Source organism: Eschrichtius robustus, chromosome 5 (genome assembly GCF_028021215.1).
Source record: "Eschrichtius robustus isolate mEscRob2 chromosome 5, mEscRob2.pri, whole genome shotgun sequence".
Taxonomy (NCBI): Eukaryota; Metazoa; Chordata; class Mammalia; order Artiodactyla; family Eschrichtiidae; genus Eschrichtius; species Eschrichtius robustus.
Window position 1 is genome coordinate 67,726,054 of NC_090828.1, and position 22,657 is coordinate 67,748,710.

The 22,657-nt window shown below is 36.7% G+C and overlaps 1 protein-coding gene across 10 annotated transcripts in view; it reads left to right on the top strand.

The window, feature by feature from the left end:
• Window positions 1-5,991, top strand: part of COBLL1 (cordon-bleu WH2 repeat protein like 1) — a 150,574-nt gene extending 144,583 nt beyond the window's left edge. For 7 of the 10 annotated variants that reach the window (XM_068544981.1, XM_068544982.1, XM_068544984.1 and 4 more), the window contains one exon: window positions 4,100-5,990. In XM_068544981.1, coding sequence (XP_068401082.1) covers window positions 4,100-4,186 — 87 coding nt within the window. In that variant the 3' untranslated portion in view covers window positions 4,187-5,990. Of the gene's footprint in view, window positions 1-4,099 lie in introns of all 10 variants that reach the window. The other 3 variants (XM_068544986.1, XM_068544987.1, XM_068544989.1) reach the window with 1 other exon arrangement.
• Window positions 5,992-22,657: the final 16,666 nt, after the last annotated feature.

Genomic DNA, 22,657 nt, shown 5'->3' on the forward strand with positions numbered 1-22,657 from the left:
AAGTTCGAAGTGCCTTTTAGGCCAACAGAATTTTACAGGCAAGCAGCTGTATACTTGGTGTCTTACGGGCTCCGATTTGGCAGTCTCTTCTCGTATAAAATTCTCATTGCTTCCAGAATGAGCTGGATGTGAATCAACACAGAAAGCAGGCCCTAAATGATGATCCTATAATTGTATCCTGTTTATAACTCATTACTTTAGGTTCTATTGAGTCTAAATTTCCTCTCTTTCAGTAGGAGGTTATTGATAGCTCTGACTCCTTATAGTGTCAGCTCCTAAACTCTGTTTAATGAAAATTTCTTACATAATCCTTTTTCTTCCCTCTGAAGAAAGACACAGGGTCTAGTAGAGTTCACGATATCTACACTCCAAGATCAGCACCTTCACTTCTACTTATATATGCTAAAAATGTGTTTTTATATACCAAGACTCAGAAGAACATTGTTTGTAATAGCTCCAAATACATATAACCTTAATATCCAAAAATGGTAGACTAGTGGTATATTCAAAGCATGGACTATCAAATGGCAATGAACTGGATAAAATACACACAACAGAACAATGTAGATAGAGACATAAAAAGATATGTAAAGTTGACAGCATGCAAAACTAAATTATATTATTCAGTGACGCATGCATAGGTGGCAATTATTTTTAAAAGTGAGGAAGTAATTACAAAAATCACAATAGGGTTACTTCCAGAGGGGAAGAAAAAGTGCTGTTGGGGGCGTATTAGAGCAAGATGGGCACACAACTTAAGCGGGAACTAAAAAAATTAGTAATCAAGATAAATATTATCTTAATGCAATACTTTAAAATGTACAAATGAATGCAAAAATCCATGATAAAGTCAAAATTTTAAATAAAGATCAGTGGGGAGCTGGAGTAGGCAGTATTCTCTTGACCTGGGTGGTGGGCTACATATATGTCTGTGTTTGTTTTCATTGGGCTGTTCAGTGCACTTCTCTGTACATGTATTATATTTCAAAAAATTGCAGAAGGTGGTAAAAATGGACACAAGAAGGCTCTAGTTTCTTGTGATCTTTGCTTAAGTCCCATATTTCTGTCCTGTTCTGAACATTTCTTCTGGTTTGTTTTACATTCTAACATTTCTTTTATAGAACAACAGTTATAGTGCCAAATAAAATCTCCAGTGATTTTGACAGTGGGTTTAGATTGTTCATCAGAAAGTTGGCTCCGTGTTTGCCTGTATTTTGGCACCCAAATGTTCACTTTTACTCCAGGTACCAACCTGCCTTATGGCTCTTGTTCATACTTGAGCAATTAACCTTCATTAAATAGTTGGTTCACATTAGAACAATTATCTAGTTGATTGCTCTAGTGTAAATGTAGTCGTGAATTTTCATGTTTCTTAAGGCTTTTTTCCCATACCTTACCCCCAAGTCAACCCACATATAGTCAAAGCGATTTGTCTTGTCTTCATATAAAGCATTAACAAATCTAGCACAGTATTTTATAAAATGTGTTTGATGTTAAGATGTATGTATGACAGCAAATTGTTTTCAGAGAATAAGAGATTAAGTCATCTATTACCATTGACTTGTGTTGACACAAGAACTTCTTTGGCTGCTTTTGGTTCTTGTTGGTGCTTGACTTACTAAGGTTATTACAGTATTATAAGGAGAATATAGGTTTGTAAAAATAAAAGTCTGAAAATAAACTGATGAATGATATTTAGTGCTTGGTATTAAGAGTTTCCTCAGAAAATAAAACTTATTGTTAGCTAGATAGAAATCTGGAGGGAAGAGAAAAACTGGATAAGTCACCCAGGATCTTCCTGGCTTATTTTGTTTAATTAGTGTGCTTTTTATTCATATTTCCTTGGTTTGAATTTGAACAGTCCAAGTGTTTCAGGTTGGCAGCTCTTTCCATGTATTTTAAAAGTAAAAATAAATGATGGTTTCATAGTAAGAAAGCTATGTGAATATTCCTGAAAATTTCTTGAACTTCAAGGGTAGACAACTCGTCAACTAGTAGATGCTTACATCAGTAAATTCTTAAAGTTACTTTTTAAAGATATCTTTATTACTAGTGTCCTGTGGTTACTGTTCAAAAAATTCAAGCAATACTTTTTTACTTCATAAATGTTTGTAAAAAGTTACCATATTTCATCTAAGAAATAGTCATTGAGTTACACTGACCAGGCACTAAAATAACTATGAGTATGAAGTAGGTATGAAGTGGCATTAAAATAGACAAGGTCTCTGACCTCAAAAAATTCATAGAATAGTATTCTAATGGTATCTTCTCATGTTTGAAGTTTAAGTAAACAAATTTTTAAATAACAAAATACCATTTCCCCCCAGAGTAACTGCTCTGGATAGAGTACAGTGTAACCTTTCAGACCACTTTCGTAGTATATAAACATTTATTTTTTTCTAACAAAAATGGAATCCTCTGTAAAACACTATTAAATATATATCTCTCTCTTGAAGCTTTCCCTTTTATTACATACATATCTATGCTATTCTTTTAAGACTATGTAGTATTTGGAATTCCCTGGTGGGCCAGTGGTTAGGACTCTGAGCTCTCACTGCCAAGGGCCCTTGTTCAATCCCTGGTCAGGGAACTAAGACCCCACAAGTTGCGTGGCACGGCCAAAAAAAACAAAAAAAGACAACATAGTATTTGACTGTATGAATGAACCATAGCTTATTTGCTCATTACTGGTAGACATTTAACTGGATTCTAGTTTTTCACTCTATAAATGATGTTACAATTAACATCTTTTACTTGTAGACATTTAGAACCATCAGTATGTTTTTTAAATGCTTAAACCAAATTTTCTCTCTTTTACTTTACAAAGAATATGAGAACTGCAACTTTGGGAAGAATTACAAAAATAACCCCTCACACACAGAGAGACTTTTCAGACCAAGATTACATAACAAAAAGCCATTACCTGTCTGTTTGTTGGCTGTACTTGGAAAGTAGTCCCACATGAGTACTGAATAGGGTGCAGATAAGTAAGTGTTCCTTCCCTTGGTGGCAACTTTTCTGCTTAGCTATTTTATTTCAGGTGGATGGTGTCAACCACTCTACTCCATCCTGGGTTCATAAGACAGTCAAGAAAATTGATTAGTTTAGATGATCTATCTTTGTTTAGTAAAAGGCAAGAAATGAAGCACCAGGAAACCAAAGCCAACCTAAATTTGCCAACTTTATTTTCCTTTTCACTAACTTACTCTGTTGCTAGGCAGAATCTGTGGCCTTTTGTACTTCAGTTCTCTTCTTATGAAAAGAGGATAATGTTTGGTTATAAAGCTGAACTGGTCAAATGACAATCAAGAGATGAACCATTTTTCTTAAAATATTGTCATATCTTATATGTAATATTTCAAAATATTATACCTACTTACTATTCAGTATCCAGATAACTTTCTTCTACATTCCTGTAAGTAATGTTGGAATTTCAAGCTATTTAGGAAATTTTGTTTTAGTGTTTTTTATTCACTTACAGTTTGTAAATAGGAAACTTTGCCATAGAATTTTGGAACTTAGGAGTTTATTCCCTAGTAAATAAACTCCTTTTCATTCTGCATTTGTTTTGGCAAAACAGTCATAGGTTTGACTTTTTTAGCCCTTCAAATGAAGGCATTTTAAAAACCAAAGCTAGTTTTTCTTATAAATGAGGGGTACCTGGGAGAGTAACTTCAAGTTAATATATATCATCAATATGAAAATTATAGAATTCATTGCTTTGTGGAATTTGCTTCATTTTTCTACATTCTCCAAGGTACTTTGGGGGAGCCAGAATTAATCTAGCTAAAAATGCGCTTTAACAGCTTGGCCTGCAGTCCGCTTGTGCTCTTGTCCTTTGAGTTGATTTGGTAGTTTTGTAAAGACTAAGGTGTGTTAATGGATTATTTAACTTGTTTGCTGTGGAAATAACTCATTTTTAATTTCATGGTAGAATGAACATTTATTCCTGATTATTTGAAATTTATTGAATAATAAATACTAAATGTTAGCATTTACAATTAAGTAGAAGTTAAAATGTGGTAATTGTTGAAAACTGAAAATTAGACAGCTGTCCCATTTTAAATTGATGGGTGCGAAGTGTGTTTCTTTCTCTTAGGTTACAGTTCCATCAAATACAGTATCTGTGAATGGAAGGTCAAGATTCAGCCACTCCATGTCCCTTGATGCCCAGGATGGCCATTAAATGTTGGCCTGCCATGCCGCACTTCACCGCTCTATTGCACAGAACGACTTCATACTGATGGAGAATGTTAGCAAATGTATGTTCAGATGTACACTAATATATTATCTATTAAAGCATAAGAACTTGTGCTGTGGCTTTTAATGCCAAAAGAAGAATTACCAGAATTTATAATTTATAATAATATCTTTGGCCTTTTTTGCCTTAAGAACTGAATATGCTGCTTTAGAACTCTAAGACAAGGTGTTAATGACTTTCATTTTTCTCAAATGAGAAATAGTCACCTCTTGTTGATTTCACTTATTGACACATTCTCTACAATCGTGACTTAGACAAAGGGATAAATTAAGATTCATAGACTTATATTTGTATGACACATAAATAACTAGGCAAACATAGATCTGACATTTGCTGCCTCAATGTTACAGTTTAATTGGAAATGTTTATGTTATATTAAAGCCTATTTGTGATGAAAGTATAATCTAGAAAACTAATGATATCAAATAAGTATATTCAGTTTAACTGTTAATTTCAATGATGAATCACTTAGTGTGCAAGTCTTGTGTATTCTTTATGTAATTACAAAATCAGTGTCAAGTTTATGGGAACGCTCATGGTATTTTAATAGTTTATGAACATGGACACTTAGTTTTTTAATCTTTAGAACTTAAATTGCAGAGGAGAATTTTAAATAGTTTCTGTATATAATTATAACATTATTGTCACACAGATACTACACATTTTATGTGCCAGAAGCCTTACAAATCTTCCTGTGAAAATGTTGATATATTGTGACAATTATTTCAAATTCGATACGTAGAGAGGAACAGGGGTTAATTTATGTCCATATTGGAAAACTTTAAAGACTACTTACTTGGAGGTTTCTGAAATCCTGGTTTTAATTAAAGTGATAGTCATTATGTAGTTCAGATGCTAATATTCTAAATAGTAATATATATTTACATTAAAGCTAAAGTTGTTAAGCAAAACAATGCCTAATTTGTTGGCTTGTAACTGTTTTGGGGTCTAGAGCTTGTTGATGTTCTATTCCTACTTTAAAAATTTAACTGCTCACTTCTTATTCTAAAAGCTTTGTCAAACAAACTGATGTTATGTTGGTTTTTACTAAAGCTACTGGGATATCTGCCTCTTTGGAAAATGTGTTGCTTTTTCCCCTGTTTAATAAAAGCAAGTTATATATTTGGGATGCTTTTTAAAATGCAGTTTGCGTCAATCAGCATATTTGTGCACTTCACCTGATGAACACATCTCCATCAGCCAGTAAACAAATGAGTAATATAGTAAGACTGACCATTTATTAGGGCTCCCTGGTGTGTATGAGCCCATGCATTCTAACTCCAAAATGCATAACATGCTTAGCAGAGTTCCTGACACATGGCAAGTACACATTAAGTTAAATATTGCTGCTATTTCCTTGAATCAGACTTGAAGAGACCCTCATGTATGGAAACCCAAGTTATGTCATTATAAACCAATAGGGAAAGGAGTGACTTTTTAAAAAACTGTGTTTGATTATCCACTTGGAAAACAGTACATTTGGATTCCTAACTCAAACCATAAACAAATATATTTGAGTTAAAGACAACTTTTAAGAGCAGTATTTTAAAACTTAGATGACTATATTCAACATTTTTCAGACCTCAGCAAAGGAAAATTACTGAAATAAGAAAACAGCACAGTCATAAAAGATATGATACATTTACAGATATTAAAATTTAAAACTTATATGTACATTAAGTACTATAAAAATGAAAAAATAAGCCACAAGAAGTTTTTAATATATATAAGCGTTAATTTATAAAAACGTAAACATTTCTAAGACTCATGAAAAGACTACCGAATAGAAATATGCACACACTGAAAAAATAAAGGGTATTTCTTACAAGAGGAAATCTGAAAGGCTAACAAACATATGGAAAAAAATACTCTTCAGTAATAATCAAGGAAACACACGAACACAAGGACGTGTACCACATCACGCCCATCAAATTAGTAAAAATGTAAGTTTCAAAATAGCAAGTGTTGTCAAGGACAGTGAAGCAATGGGAACTCTTTTACTGTCGGTGGGAAAATACACTGGCACAACCGTCAAATTTGCAGTATCTAGTAAAATTAAAGATCTCTCATCATGTTACCTTAAAGAAGTACTTATGTGTGTGCTTAAGGAGACATAAAAATGTTCATGGCAGCCTTGTATATAAACAGCAGAAAGGAGTCCTAACCAGCGCTAAACACTGATAGTATATTCATATAACAGACTTTTGTACAACCGTCAAAATGAACAAATTAGAGTTATGCATGTCACATGGATACATCTCAGAAATAATAAGGAAGAAAACAATGTGGAACAATGCTTGTTTTATGATGCTTATATAAAATATAAAATATGCAAAGTGATACTATGTATTATGGCTGTAAATATAGAAAAAATAAAATAGACAGGTTTGCTGGTGGGAATCAAGAAATGAAGATCGGATTGGGGAGATTTATAGGAAGCATCAATTGTGTTTGTTTGTAGTACAAACTGGTTTGAAAACAAGTTTTACTCCAGGTTTTAGCAAACTTGAAATAGTTTGTAGTTATTTTTTTTAAAGATCACACAGGACTTACGGGGATATATATATGAACCATTAGTACACATACAATCTGAAAAAGTTGCTTTGTCCACATTATTTTAGGAAAAAAGCATGTGCTACACTCTCTACCCAATTGGGAAAGGATAGGAAAACTAGTCATATCCTTAAGTGACAGCAAAATGAAGATACAAGAATGATTTAGAACCAACTTTCAATTTTCATATTTAATTTTTGGCCTCTAGGCATTTTGCTTTTCCTTTTTTTCCCCATCAGGTTATTTCTTTATAATACCTATTTTTAAATTATCCAGATTCTATGTAAATTATAGGGTTTGAAATTACCCTCTTTTCTGTCTCCAGCATCCCAATCCCCTTTTCAGAGATAACCAATGTTAATGTTTCGATATTAATCCCTATATAGATGTATTTATATCCAATACATATTTATAGGTTTGTTTTCGGCTTTTGTATTTTTGCAGAGTTGTTGTTATTGTTGTTTTTAAGATTAAAAAAAGTCACACTCTAATACTATTTAGCAACTTGCCTTTTTTTGCACCATCAATGTTCCTCCTTGCACACAAAGATCAACCTTATCATGTTTCAGTTTGTTGTTCTCCTATTATTAATTTCATTCTTGTGGTACACAGTTATGCTTAGAGTCAAGATACTTGGGTACAAATCATAGGTCTGCCACTTACAAGTCATGGGATCTTGGGCAAATTTGAAAAATTGAATTAACATACTTATCTCATGGTGATGGTTGTGAGGATTAAATGAATTTTAAAAGTGTTTGTCACAATTCATTTTACAAAGCTACCTATTTTTAATACTACTATTAGCGAACAGGTATTATTTATCTAATATACTTCCCATCCATCCTTCTGAAGAGTGACCTTCCCTCCCATTTTAAGACCAGATCTTGTGAAAATGACTATACTACCCAAAGCAATCTACAGAGTCAATGCAACCCCTATCAAACTACCACTGGCATTTTTCACAGACCTTGGCCTGAGATAACAGAATCCACACTCTGCTACTTGACCCAAGTCCTTGAATGAGACCAGTCATTTTCCTGAGACCTAATGTTGCTTGTACTTGAAACTTAAAGAATCCCAATTGATACAATTATTTGTCTAGTGCCAGTTCATTTCCTACCCACTACCAGTAGAGACAAAAACACAAAAGAGCTAAGAATCAAACTCACTAGTTTTTACTATCCATTGACTTCGATAATTGACTTGAAAGAAAAGGGAACTTGCAACTGGGGGTCACAGTGAAGATTTCCATGGATAGAATGTTTTTCTTAGATTATTTTTCATGTAAAAAAAGCTAACTTATTTGGTGTTTTAGAGTTTACACAGAACTTTTGTATTATTTGATCCACATGTGGAACAAAAAAGTACGCAAAGAAACTGCTACTTTACAAAGGTCACACAACCAGACAAGAGGCAGAATCCCACATCTGATTTCTAGTTTGCTCTTCCGCCTGGCCAAAGTTTGCAAATGATGGAGAAAATGGTGCTAGATTTCAAGGGACACTTAAATAGTAACCTACTTGTTCTGGATCTTCAGTTTGTCTTGCTTTTCTCTTAAATGTTACCACTTTCCTGCAAGTTTTCATCCTTAACACCTCAGACTCTTCATATGGGTAGATACATTTTGTTTATGGCAAGAAAAAATGCCACCATGTGCTCTCTCAAAAGAACTGTACTGACAGGTATTTCAAGAAAAATTGTGAAACATTCCGGTAATCTGTATAGGACTGTTGGCATTCTGCGTCACAAACTGGAGAAATTCATTTGGAAGTCTTGCAAATTACTCATCTTGAAGAAAAAGTGCTACAATTCCAACCTTATAGTTTCCAAACCAAGAAGTTTCTTTACCTACCAACTTATTATGTTCCTACTCACGCCTTGTGGTGGACGATAGTGATGGCCCCGATTCTTTACCTCACCTGCATCCACACCTTTTGCCACATGACTTTGCATTTCCTCTCACTAAAGAGACAGAATCCATTTCCCCACCCACAGGAACAGGTTTTGTGACTAACAGAATGAGATGAAATGACACAGTGCCAATTCTGAGACTAGATCTCAAAGTTTGCATGTTTTTGCTTGCTCTCCCTGTGCCTGCAATGCTGCTGTGACAAAGACATCTCTGGGACGGCTGAATGGTCCTTAAAAAAGGATGAGAGATGCATGGAGCAGGGCTCCCAACTGAGGTCAGCCTAGAGCATTTAACAGTCAGACCCCTAGACATGAGCAAGTTCAGTCAAGATCAGCAGGGCCAAATAGCCACCCGAAACTGACCCTGGTATAAGAGCAATCAATGCTTACCCACTAGCAATGCCCCTGAGGTTTCATGGTTGATTATTCTACAGCATTAATGTGGCAATAGATGCAATACACCCTCTTAAACTCATATACATATGACTCTAACCCAAATTATAAACTCATTCAATTGGTTCAGGTTCCACATACCCTATTTCCCCCATAGTTCCACAGACTATTTACTAAATCCAACACAAATACACCTCTGATTCTCTAACTCCCAGCTATCTCAAAATAAATTCTAACGTAATAATTCCTTTATTATTTGTGGTGCAGAAATATCTTCTTTCCCTTTCTCCTCTCTCGTTTTATGTTCAGAACTGGGAACACGAGAGCCCAAATATCAAAGAGATCCACAGCCCCCTTAAAAGCTCTTTGGACTTGTCTAGTTCATAGAGTTGCCAGATAAAATACAGATTTCCCAGCTAAATTTGAATTTCAAAGATAAACGATGAATTACTTTTTAGTGTAGGTATGTCCCATGGAATATTTGGGATATATATATATGTACGTATGTATACACTAAAAAAATTAATCATTGATCTGAAATTTAAATTTAACTGGACATCCTATATTTTTCTTTGCCAAATCTGGCAATCCTACTATTTCAGGAAAAGCTGGAAGGAGGAAATGAAGCAAGAAGAAGCATCCAACATGTGGGGAAAAAAGAGGAGAGAGCAGGCCCAGGTACATCAAGAAACCGGAAAGTGGCATTATAGAAAAGAGTGGAACCTTTGTTCTCTTTGATAGTTCACCATCAGAGAAAACCTCATGTAATGAATAGGAAAAGGTTCATTGAAGAGTTCACAGTGAAGAAACCCTGTGGATGACTTCTGTTGGTGGGTTTTAGATACCTTCAAGTCATCAAGAAATAATATACTCAAGAAATTCTGCTAGAGATTGGCCAAGATGGCAGAGTAGAAAGACACTAAGCTCACCTCTTCTCACAAGCACACCAAAATCATAACTATTTGCAGAATAACCATCAATTAAAAAAAGCAGAACCTACCAGGAAAGACCTTATATAATTAAAGACATAAAGAAGGCAAGACAGGTAGGAGGAGCAGACTCACAATACAGTAGAGTCTCATACCCCTGGGTGGGTGACCCACAGGCTGGAGAATAATTATATTGCAGAGATTCTCCCACAGGAATGAGAGTTCTGAGCCCTACACCAGGCTCCCCAGCCTGGGTATCCTGCACTGGGAAGACAAGCCCCCATTGCATTTGCCTTTGAAGGCTAGCAGGGCTTAATTTCGGAAGCCCCAGAGGACTGGGGGAAAGAGAGACTTCATTTTTAAAGGGTGCTGACAAAATCTCACGTGCACTGGGACCCAGCACAAAAGCAGTAATTCAATAGGCGCCTGGGCCAGACCTACCTGCTGGTCTTGGAGAGTGTCCTGGAGAGGTGGGGGTGGCTATGGATCACCCTGGGGACATAGACAGGAGCCATATTTGGGAGTTTGGACACTGCTGCTAGGGACCATCTTGGGACCCTCCCTCTAGTTCATTGGCACCAAGACCTGACCCCACCCAACAATGTATAGGCTGGGACACCTCTGGCCAAACAACTAACTGGGCGGGGCCACAACTCTGCCCATCAGCAGACAGGCTGCCTAAAGACTTCTTGAGCCCAAGCCACCTCTAGACATCCCTCTAGACATGGCCCTGCCCACCAGAGGACCAAAAACCAGTTCCACCCAGCAGTGGGCAGGCACTGGCCCTGCCCTCCAAGAAGCATGCACTAGCCTCTAGACCAGCCTCACCAACCAGGGGGCAGACACCAGACATAAGAAAACCATAATCCTGTGGCCTGCAGACCCAGTCAGCCTATAGCAGGCCAGCCCCTACCCAGGGACCAGCTGGGTCCCAGCACTGCCCACTAGCAGGCCAATATAAGATTCAGGACACCCCAGACCCCATACCAAACTGTGTCAGGAACTGGTTCCTCTGTTCCTCCACCAATGATCTAACACCAGCTCTGGGATCCCTGGGCCCTGCAGCCAGATTCTAGGACCTGGCTCTGCCAGCCAGTAGTCCAGCACTAACCCCATGATCTGGCTTCACCCTACAGTGGGCAGGCAACAGCCCTGGAGTCTTCTGAACCCTGACTCCACCCACCAGCGAGTCAGCACTAGCCTGGGGTCCCCTAGGGTTCTGCAGCAAACTTTCTCATGACTTGGCCCCACTAACTAGCAGCCAGCAGCATCTGCACAGGGCAGGAACTGGCAACCAACTGGGCTACAGGCCAACCAAGCCTACCAGACCACCCACATAATCAGCCCACCACAAAAGAAGGAACCATGCAGCCCTCTTAGGGGGAACCCCTAGAGCATATAGCTTGGGTGATGAGAGGGGGGAGTGTGCTGCTGGGACACACAGGATGTCTCCTACAGAGGGCCACTTCTCCAATGCCGAGAAATGTAATAACCTACCACATACATAAATATACAAATAGCAACTTAGACAAAATGGGGCAGCAGAGGAACATGTTCCAGACAAAGGAACAAGATAACACTCCAGAAGAAGAACTAAGTTAAGTGGAGATAGGCAATCTACCCGAAAAAGAGTTCAGAGCAATGATCGTAAAGATGATCAAAGAACTTGGATGAAGAATGCATCCATAGAGCAAGAAGTTAGAAGTTTTCAACAAAGAGAAAATATAAGGAACAACCAAACAGATGAAAAAATATAGCAACAGCAATGAAAAATACACTAGAAGGAATCCACAGTAGACTAAATGATACAGAGGAATGGATCAGTGAGCTGGAAAATGGAGTAGTGGAAACCACTACCACTGAACAGTAAAAAGAAAAGAAAATGAAAAGAAGTGAGGACAGTTTAACAGACCCCTGGGACAACACCAAGTGCAGGAATATTTGCATTATAGAGGTCCCAGAAAGAGAAGAGAGAGAGAAAAGGACATAGAGAACATATCTGAAGACATAATAGCTGAAAACTTCCCTAACCTGGGAAAGGAAACAGTCACCCAAGTCCAGGAAGCACAGAGAGTCCCATACGGGATTAACCCAAAGAGGAATACACCAAGACACTGTAATGAAAATGACAAAAGTTAAAGAATATTAAGCAACAAGGGAAAAGCAACAAATAACTTACAAGAGAACTCCCATAAGGCTATCAGTTAATTTATCAGCATCAACTCTACAGGCCAGAAGGGACTGGCATAATATACTTAAAGCAATGAAAGGGAAAAAGCTACAACCAAGAATACTCTACCCAGCAAGGTTCTCCTTCAGAGTTGATGGAGAAATCAAAAGCTTTACACACAGACAAAAGGTAAAAGAGTTCAGCACCACTAAACCAGCTTTATAACAAATGTTAAAGGAACCCCTTTAGGCATAAAAGAAAAGGCCACAACTAGAAACAAGAAAATTACAAAATGAAAATTTTAACCAGTAACGGAAAACCTACAGTAAAAGTAGGAAATCATCCACACACAAGGTTAGTAGGGAGGGTAAAAGAAAAAAGCAGTAAGATTCTGTATATTCACAATAAGCAGTTAAGGGATACACAAAATAATTAGATGTAAAATATGATACCAAAAACAGCAATCATGAGGAGAGGAGAATACAAATGCAAAATTTTAAACATGTATTTAAAATTAAGAGATCAACAACTTAAAACAATCAAGTATATATATAGACTGCTCTACAAAAACCCCATGGTAAATGCAAACCAAAAATCTATAATAGATATACACACAAAAAAGAAAAAGCAGTCCAAACATACCACTAAAGATAGTCATCAAATCACAGAGAACAGAACAAAAAGAAGAAGGAAGGGGGGAAAAAAGACCTACAAAAACAAATCCAGAACAATTAACAAAATGGTAATAAGAACATACATATCGATAATTACCTTAAATGTAAATGGATGAAATACTCCAACCAAAAGACATAGAATGGCTGATGGATACAAAAACAAGACCCAGTATATATGCTGCCTACAAGATACTTGATCTAGAGACACACACAAACTGAAAGCGAGGGGATGGAAAAAGGTATTCCATGCAAATGGAAATCAAAAGAAATCCAGAGTAATACTTATATCAGAAAAAACAGACTTTAAAATAAGACTGTTACAAGAGACAAAGAAGGACACTACATAATGATCAAGGGATAAATCCAAGAGGAAGATATAACAATTGGAAATATTGGGTTGGCCAAGAAGTTTGTTCAGGTTTTTCCATAACATCTTATGGAAAAACCCAAATGAACTTTTTGGCCAACTCAATATATATGCACCCAACATAGGAGCAACTAAATTTATAAGGGCACATATTAACTGACATAGAAGGATAAACTGACAGTAACACAATAACAGTGGGGAATTTTAACATGCCATTTACACCAATGGACAGATCATCCAGACAGAACATCAATAAGGAAACACTGGCCTTAAATGATACATTAGACCGAATGGACTTAATTGATATATAGAGCACTCCATCTGAAACTGGAATACACATTCTTTTAAAGTGCACATGGAACGTTCTTCAGGATAGATCACTGCGGCCGCAAAAGAAGCCTCAGTAAATTTAAGAAAAGTTAAATTTTATCAAGCATCTTTTCCGACCACAATGTTATGAGATTAGAAATCAACTACAAAAAAAAAACTGCAAAAAAAAAACAACAAAAAAAAACCCACCACACACACATGGAGGCTAAACAGTATGCTACTAAACAACCAATGGATCACTGAAGAAATCTAAGAGGAAATTATTGATAAAATAAACCTACAGACAGGGGCTTCCCTGGTGGCACAGTGGATAAGAATCCGCTTGCCAATGCAGGGGACACAGGTTTGATCTCTGGTCTGGGAAGATCCCACATGCTGCGGAGCAACTAAGCCTATGCGCCACAACTACTGAGCTTGCGCTCTAGAGCCTACGAGCCACGACTACTGAAGCCCGTGTGCCTAGAGCCTGTGCTCCACAACAAGAGAAGCCACTGCAATGAGAAGCCTGTGCACCGCAACGAAGAGTAGACCCTGCTCGCTGCAACGAGAGAAAAGCCCGCGCGCAGCAACGAAGACCCAACACAGCCAAAAAAAAAAAAAAAAAAACCTATAGGCAAATGAATACGAAAACACAAAGATCCAAAACCTATGGGATGTAGCAAAAGCACTTCTAAGAGGGAAGTTAATAGTGATTCAAGCTTACCTCAGGAAACAAGAAAAATTTCAAATAGACAATCTAACCATATACCTAAAGCAACTAGAGAAAGAAGAACAAACAAAACCCAAAGATAGTAAAAGGAAAGAATCATAAAGATCAGAGCAGAAATAAGTGAAAGAGAGAATAAAAAACAATAGAAAAGATCAATGAAAATAAAAGCTGGTTCTCTGAAAAAATAAAATTAATAAATCTTTAGCCAGACTTATCAAGAAGAAAAGGGAGAGGGCTCAAATCAATAAAATTAGAAATAATAAAGAACTTACAACTGACACCACAGAAATACAAAGGATCATAAGAGACTACTATGAACAACTATATGCCAACAAAAGGAACAACCTAGAAGAAATGCACAAATTCTTAGAAAGGTATGATCTCCCAAGACTGAATCAGAAAGAAATAGAAAATATGAACAGATCAATTACCAGTAATGAAATTGAATCAGTAATCTAAAAACTCCCAACAAACAAAAGTCCAGGGCCAGATGGATTCATAGGTGAATTCTACCAAACATTTAGAGAAGAGATAACACCTATCCTTCTCAAATTGTTCCAAAAAATTGCAGAAGAAGGAACACTTGTGAACTAATTCTGTGAGACCAGCATCACCCTGATACCAAAACATGACAAAGATATCACACACAAAAATATTTCAGGCCAGTATCACTGATGAACATACCTGCAAAAATCCTCAACAAAATACTAGCAAACTGAACCCAACAATACATTAAAAGGATCATACCCCATGATCAAGTGGGATCTATCCCAGGGATGCAAGGATTTTTCAATATTCATAAATCAATCAATGTGTTATATCACATTAACAAATTGAAGAATAAAAACCATATGATCATATCAACAGATGCAGAAAAAGCTTTTGATAAAATTTAACATACACTTAGGATAAAACTTTCCAGGAAGTGGGCCTGGAGGGAACACACCTCAACATAATAAAGGCCATATGTCACAAACACACAGCTAACATCATACTCAACAGTTAAAAGCTGAAAGCATTTCCTCTAAGATCAGGAACAAGAGAAGGATGCCCACTCTTGCCACTTTTATTCAACATATTTTAGGAAGTCCTAGCCGCACCAATCAGAGAAGAAAAAGAAATAACAGGAATCCAAATTGGAAAGGAAAAAGTAAAACTGTCACTGTTTGTGGATGATATGATACTATACATAGAAAATCCTAAAGACGCTACCAGAAAACTATTGGAGCTCATCAACGAATTCAGTAAAGTTGCAGGATAAAACATGAATATACAGAAATCTGTTGAATTTCTATGCACTAACAATGAAGTCGGAGAAAGAGAAATTGAAGAAACAATCCCATTTGCCATTGCATGAAAAAGAATAAAATACCTAGGAATAAAACTACCTACGGAGGCAAAAGACCTGTCCTCAGAAAACTATGACACTGATGAAAAAACTGAAGACAACACAAACAGATGGAAAGACATAGCATGTTCCTGGATTGAAAGAATCAATACTGTTAAAATTAATATACTAACCAAGGCAATCTAGATTCAGTGCAATCCCTATCAAAATACCAATGACATTTTTCACAGAATTGGAAGAAATAACTTTAAAATTTGTGTGGAAATATGAAAGACCCTGAAAAACCAAAATAATCTTGAGAAAGAAGAACAGAGTTGGAGGAACCACACACTCTGACTTCAGACTGTATTACAAAGTCAGTAATCAAAATAGTATGGTACTGGCACAAAAACAGACACATAGATTAATGAAACAGAATAGAGAGTCCAGAAATAAACTCACAAACTTATGGTCAATTAATCTATGATAAAGGAGGCAAGAATATACAATGGAGAAAAGACACTGTCTTCAATAAGTGGTGCTGGGAAAACTGGACAGCTACATGAAAAGACTGAAACTAGAACACTCCCTAACACCATACACAAATTAAACTCAAAATGGATTAAAGACCTAAATGTAAGACCGGATACTATAAAACTCTAAGAGGAAAACATAGGCAGAACACTCTTTGACATAGTTGTAGCAATGTCCACCTCCTAGATTAATGAAAATAAAAATAATTTAAAAATGGGACCTAATTACACTTAAAAGCTTTTGCACAGCAAAGGAAACCATAAATAAAACAAAAGGACAATCCACAGAATGGGAGAAAATATCTGCAAATGAAGTGACTGACAAGGGATTAATCTCCAAAATATACAAACAGCTCCTGCAGCTCAATATCAAAAAAACAAACAAACCAATCAAAAAATGGGCATTTCTCCAAAGAAGCCATACAGAGGGCCAAAAAGCCCATAAAAGATGCTCAACATCACTAATTATTAGAGAAATACAAATCAAAACTACAATGAGGTATCACCTCACACCAGTCAGAATGGCCATCATTAAAAAGTCTACAGACAATAAATGCTGGAGAGGGTGTGGAGAAAAGGGAGCCTTCTTACACTCTTGGTGGGAATGTAAATTGTTACAGCCACTATGGAGAACAGTATGGAGGTTCCTTGAAAAACTACAAATAGGACTACCATATGATCCAGCAATCCCACTCCTGGGCATATATCTAGAGAAAACAATAATTCGAAAAGATAACATGCACCTCAATGTTCACTGCAGCACTATTTACAATAGCCAAGACATGGAAACAACATAAATGTTCATCAACAGAGGAAGAGATAAAGAAAATGTGGTACATATATACAATGGAATATTACTCAGCCATAAAAAAGAATGAACTAATGCCATTTGCAGCAACATGAATGGATCTAGCGATTATCATAGTAAGTGAAGTAAGTCAGAGAAACACAAATATCATATGGCATCACTTATATGTGGAATCTAAAAAAATGATACAAATGAACTTATTTATAAAAAAGAAACAGACACACAGACTTCGAAAACAAACTTATAGTTACCAAAGGGGAAAGGTGGGGGAGCGATAAATTAGGAGTTTGGAACATATACAAACTACTGTGTATTACATAGATACTCAACAAGGACATAACTGTATAGCACAGGGAACTCTATTCAATATTCTGTAATAACCTACATGGGAAAGTAATCTGAAAAAGAATGGATATATGTACATATATAACTGAATCGCTTTGCTGTACACCTGAAACTAACACAATATTATAAATCAACTATACTCTAACATAAAATAAAAATTAAAGTAAAAAAAAAAGAGAAAAGAGAACACTCATACACTGTTGGTGGGAATGTAAATTTGTGCAGCCACTGTGGAAAACAGTATGGAGGTTTCTCAAAAAACTAAAAATAGAACTAGCATACAACCCAGCAATTTCACTACGTGGTATGTATCCAAAAAAACAAAAACACTAATTTGAAAAGATACATGCACCCTAATGTTCATGTTTACATTTACAGCATTATTTACAATTGCCGAGACATGGAGACGACCTGTATCCATCAACTGATGATGGATAAAGAAGATGTGGTGTATATATATAAAATGGAATATTACTCAGCCATAAAAAAAGAATAAAATTTTGCCATTTGCAGCAACATGGATATGTTAAGTGAAATAAGTCAGACAGAGAAAGACAAATAGTGTATGATATCACTTACATGCGGAATCTAAAAAATACAACAACCTAGTGAATATAACAAAAAAGAAACAGACTCACAGATATAGAGAACAAACTAGTGTTTACCCATGGGGAGAGAGAAGGGGGGAAGGGCAATATAGGGAAAAAGGGTTATTATAGGATTATATGAAATCATGTGTGTGAAACTTTTGAAAATTGTTTTGAAAAACTGTTTTGAAAATTGTTTAAAAGCACTATAGAATTTAAAGAATCTTTCACTCAATAAAAAAAATTAAACAAAGAAATTCTGCTAATGTCCTCATTAACCTCAGCATCATTTTTATGAAAACTATTATAACAATTGCTAAATCTAGGTAGGAGGTATGTGGGTTATAATTACACATGATTTTTTAAACCTCCCTGCATGTTTAAAATTATTCATAATATAGTTGGGAAACAAGTTATTGAGACACTCCTATTATAGTGACCAGCTGCACTATACACGTGTGGGGAGGGAGAGATTTAATTTATGGTCATTGGTTACCCTTCTACCAATGAAGAATTTTAGGCAAGTCAGGGGGGATGTTGTGATGCAAGTATTAATTTGGCAAAAGCAACTTGCTGTTGGCAAAGTTTCTTGAAGGGTTTTATTGCTAGGTCTCAACTAAAAAACATACACTTCAAGATCTGACTGAACACATCATTATTTGTAACAGGAAGGACAGAAATAAGAAAAATAAAATTTAAAAGGGAGAGTGATGAAAATGGTGGAGGAGTAGGACATGGAGCACACCTCCTCCCACAAATACATCAAAAATATATCTACATTTGGAACAATCCTCACAGAACATCTACTGAATCCTGGCAGAAGACCTCAGACTACTGAAAGTGCAAGAAAATCTCCACATAATCAGGTAGGACAAAAGGAAAAAGAAAAAAAAAAAAGAGAGAGAGAAAGGAATCGGGATGGGACATGCACCCCTGGGAGGGAGCTGTGAAAAGAAAAATGTTCCCACACTTTGGAAGTCCCCTCACTGGCAGGGAGATCAGCCGGGATGGCGGGTGGGAGTGCAGCAACTGGTTTGTGGAAGGCAAAACAGAGAGAGACCTGCACAGACGGTTGGTACAGCCACCCTGCGCTCCACAGCCTGAGATGTGCGTCTGCTGGTATGGGCAGGGGCTGGGTGAGGAAGCTTGGGCTTCAGAGGTCAGACCCAGAGAGAGGACTGGGGTTGGCTGCGTGGAGACAGCCTGAAGGGGCTGGAGTGTGGTGCAACTACAACTGAGGATGTACATGGAAGAAGCCTGGGCCCACCAGAGAGGCAAGGCACCACTGTTGGTGGGCAAGCGAGGAGAGGGGTGGGACCTATAGGTGCCTCTTTCCCTGTGTGTGTGCTTTCAAGCAACAGGACACCACCTACATGAGCTCCAGGGGCAGGTGCAAGCTGCCACTGCCATCGTGGGCTCTAGAGGTGGGTGCGGGCCACCACTGCTGCTGAGAGACCCATGAGCAGGTGCCAGCCACTGCCCCCACAAGCACAGGCCCTGGGAGCGCACATGGGCCACCGTATCGGTACATGCCCTTCAATGGGATAACAGCACATGCTGAGGAAAGAGGTGGAAGGCATCCAAACTAAAACGCAGCCCTCCCACCAAAAATATTAAACCCACACTAGCTACACAGGGACACTCCTGCATATAAATAGCCTTCCAAGACTACAGTAGATAATTGTTTCTCCTAAACTCACAGAGTAAGAGAAATATAAGTAAAATGAAGAATCAGAGGAACCACTCCCAGTTAAAAGACCAAGAGAATTCTACTGAAGGAACAAACAATGTAACAGACTTCTTCAGTCTAATAGATACAGAGTTCAAAAAGGAGGTAATGAAAATACTGAAGAAATTAAGAAAGGCTATTGACAGAAATGCAGATTACTGTAAAAAGGAATTAGAAACTATAGGGAGGAGCCAAAAAGAATTAGGAAATTCGTTTGCCAAGATGAAAGCTGAGCTAAAGGCAATGAATAGCAGAATGAATAATGCAGAACGAATAAGTGAACTGGAAGACAAGAATAATGAAATTACCCAATCAGAACAGCAGACAGAAAGCCAACTGAAAAAAAAATGAAAGCAATATAAGAGACCTGTAGGATAATATAAAGCAGCCAATCTATGCCTAACAGGAATTCCAGGAGGAGAAGAAAGAGAAAAGGGGATTGAAAATGTATTTGAAGAAATTATGGCTGAAAACTTCCCAAACCTAAAGAAGGAAACAGATATCTAGATACAGGAAGCACAGAGGGTGCCAAATAAGATGAACCAAAACAGACCTACACCAAGACATAATCAAAATGGCAAAAGTTAAAAATAAAGAGGATTCTAAAGGCAGCAAAAGAAAAACAAAGAGTTAATTACAAGGGAACCCCCATAAGGCTATCAGCTGATTTCTCTACAGAAACATTTCAGGCCAGAAGGGAGTGGCAAAATATATTCAAAGCCTTGAAAGGGAAAAATCTGCAACCTAGAATACTGTACCCAGCAAGATTATCATTTAGAATAGAAGGAGAGAGAAAGAATTTCTCAGACAAGCAAAAACTAAAAGAATACTGCAATAGTAAACCTATCCTAAAAGAAATATTCAAAGGTCTTCTCTAAATGAAAAAGAAGCAAAAAGATATAGGAAAAAGAAAAAAAAAAAAAAAGATATAGGGAAGAGAATATCACAACTGGAAAGTAAATCACTTAAATAAGCAGATCAAAAGATCAAGTGCAGATCAAATACAAAAAGAAAAAAAATTATTTGTGAAAGTGACAATAAACACAAGGACAAACACAAGCAAAAGGATAAACATAAAGATGTAAAAGGACATCAAAATCATAAAATGTGGGGGAGGAGAGTAAGAAAATGTTGATTTTTTTTTTAAAGAATGTGTTTGAGCCTATATGACTATCAGTCTAAAGCAAGCAGACATAGGAAGGGGTTAACATACTTGAAAAACAGCGTACCCACAAATCAAACACATACAATAGATTCACAAAAAACAAAAAGAAGAGAACACAAGCATAAAAGGCAATCATCAAACCACAAAAAGAAAAACAAAAGAAAAAGTAACAAAGATGAAACATAGAATCAACTGGAAAACAAGGTTCAAATGGAAATAAATACATATTTATCAATAATTACCTTAAATGTCTACAGACTAAATGCTTCAATCAGAAGACATAGAGTGGGGGGGCTTCCCTGGTGGCGCAGTGGTTAGGAATCTGCCTGCTGGTGCAGGGGACACGGGTTCGAGCCCTGGTCTGGGAGGATCGCACATGCCGTGAAGCAACTAGGCCTGTGAGCCACAGCTACTGAGCCTGTGCGTCTGGAGCCTGTGCTCTGCAACAGGAGGGGCTGCGAAAGTGAGAGGCCCGCACACTGCGATGAGGAGTGGCCCCAGCTTGTCGCAACTGGAGAAAGCCCTCGCACAGAAACAAAGACCCAACACAGCCAAAAAAAAAAAAAAAAAAAGACATAGAGTGGCAGACTGGATAAAAAAACAAGAGCTTACAATATGCTGCCTATAAGAGACCCACTTTAGGGCAAAGGACACACAAAGATTGAAAGTGAGGGGATGGAAAAACATATTTCATGCAAATGGAAATGACAAGAAAGCAGAGGTCACAATACTCATATCAGAAAAAATAGACATTAAAACAAAGGCCATAAAGAAAGATAAAGAAGGACACTATATAATGATAAAAGGATCAGTACAAGAAGAGGATTTTATGCTCATCAACGTATATGCACCCAATATAGGAGCACCCAAATACATAAAACAAATACTAACAGACATAAAGGGAGAAACTGACAGGAATACAATCATAGTAGAAGATTTTATACCCCACTCACATCAATGGACAGATGTTCTAGACAGAAAATCAATAAGGCAACAGAGATCCTAAATGATACAATAGAACAGTTAGACTTAATTGTTATTTTCAGGACATTACAACCAAAAAAACCAGAATACACATTCTTTTCAAAGTGTACTTGGGACATTCTCTAGGACTGACCACATACTATGGCATAAAACAAACCTCAACAAATTCAAGAGTATAAAAATTATTTTAAGCATCTTCTCTTGACCACAATGGCATGAAACTAGAAATCAACCAAAGAAAAAGAAATGAGAAAAAAAAAAATGATTACATGGAGACGAAAAAACATTCTACTAAAAAAACTAATGGGTCAACAAGGAAATCAAAAAGGAAATTAAAAAATATCTTGAGACAAATAACAATGAAAACACAACCAAACAAAATCTATGGAATGCAGCAAAAACAGTTCTGAGAGGGAAGTTCATAGCAATACAGGCCTTCCTCAAAAAACAAGAAAAATCTCAAATAAACAACCTAACCTACCACCTAAAAGAATTAGAAAAAGAGGAACAAACAAAACCTAAAATCAGCAGAAAGAAGGAAATAAAGATCAACGGGGAAATAAACAAAATAGTGATAAAAAAATAGAAACAAGTCAGTAAAACAAAGAGTTGGTTCTTTGAAAGGGTAAACACAACTGACAAACCAAGTCACCAGGCTCACCAAGAAGAAAAGAGAGAGAACCCAAATAAGCAAAATAAGAAATGAAAAAGGAGAAATATCAACCGATACCACTGAAATACAAAAAACCATAAGAGAATATTATGAACAATTGTATGCCAACAAATTTGACAACCTAGAAGAAATGGACAAATTTCTAGAAACATAAAGCCCACCAAAACTGAATCAAGAAGAAATAGATAATTTGAACAGACCTATCACCA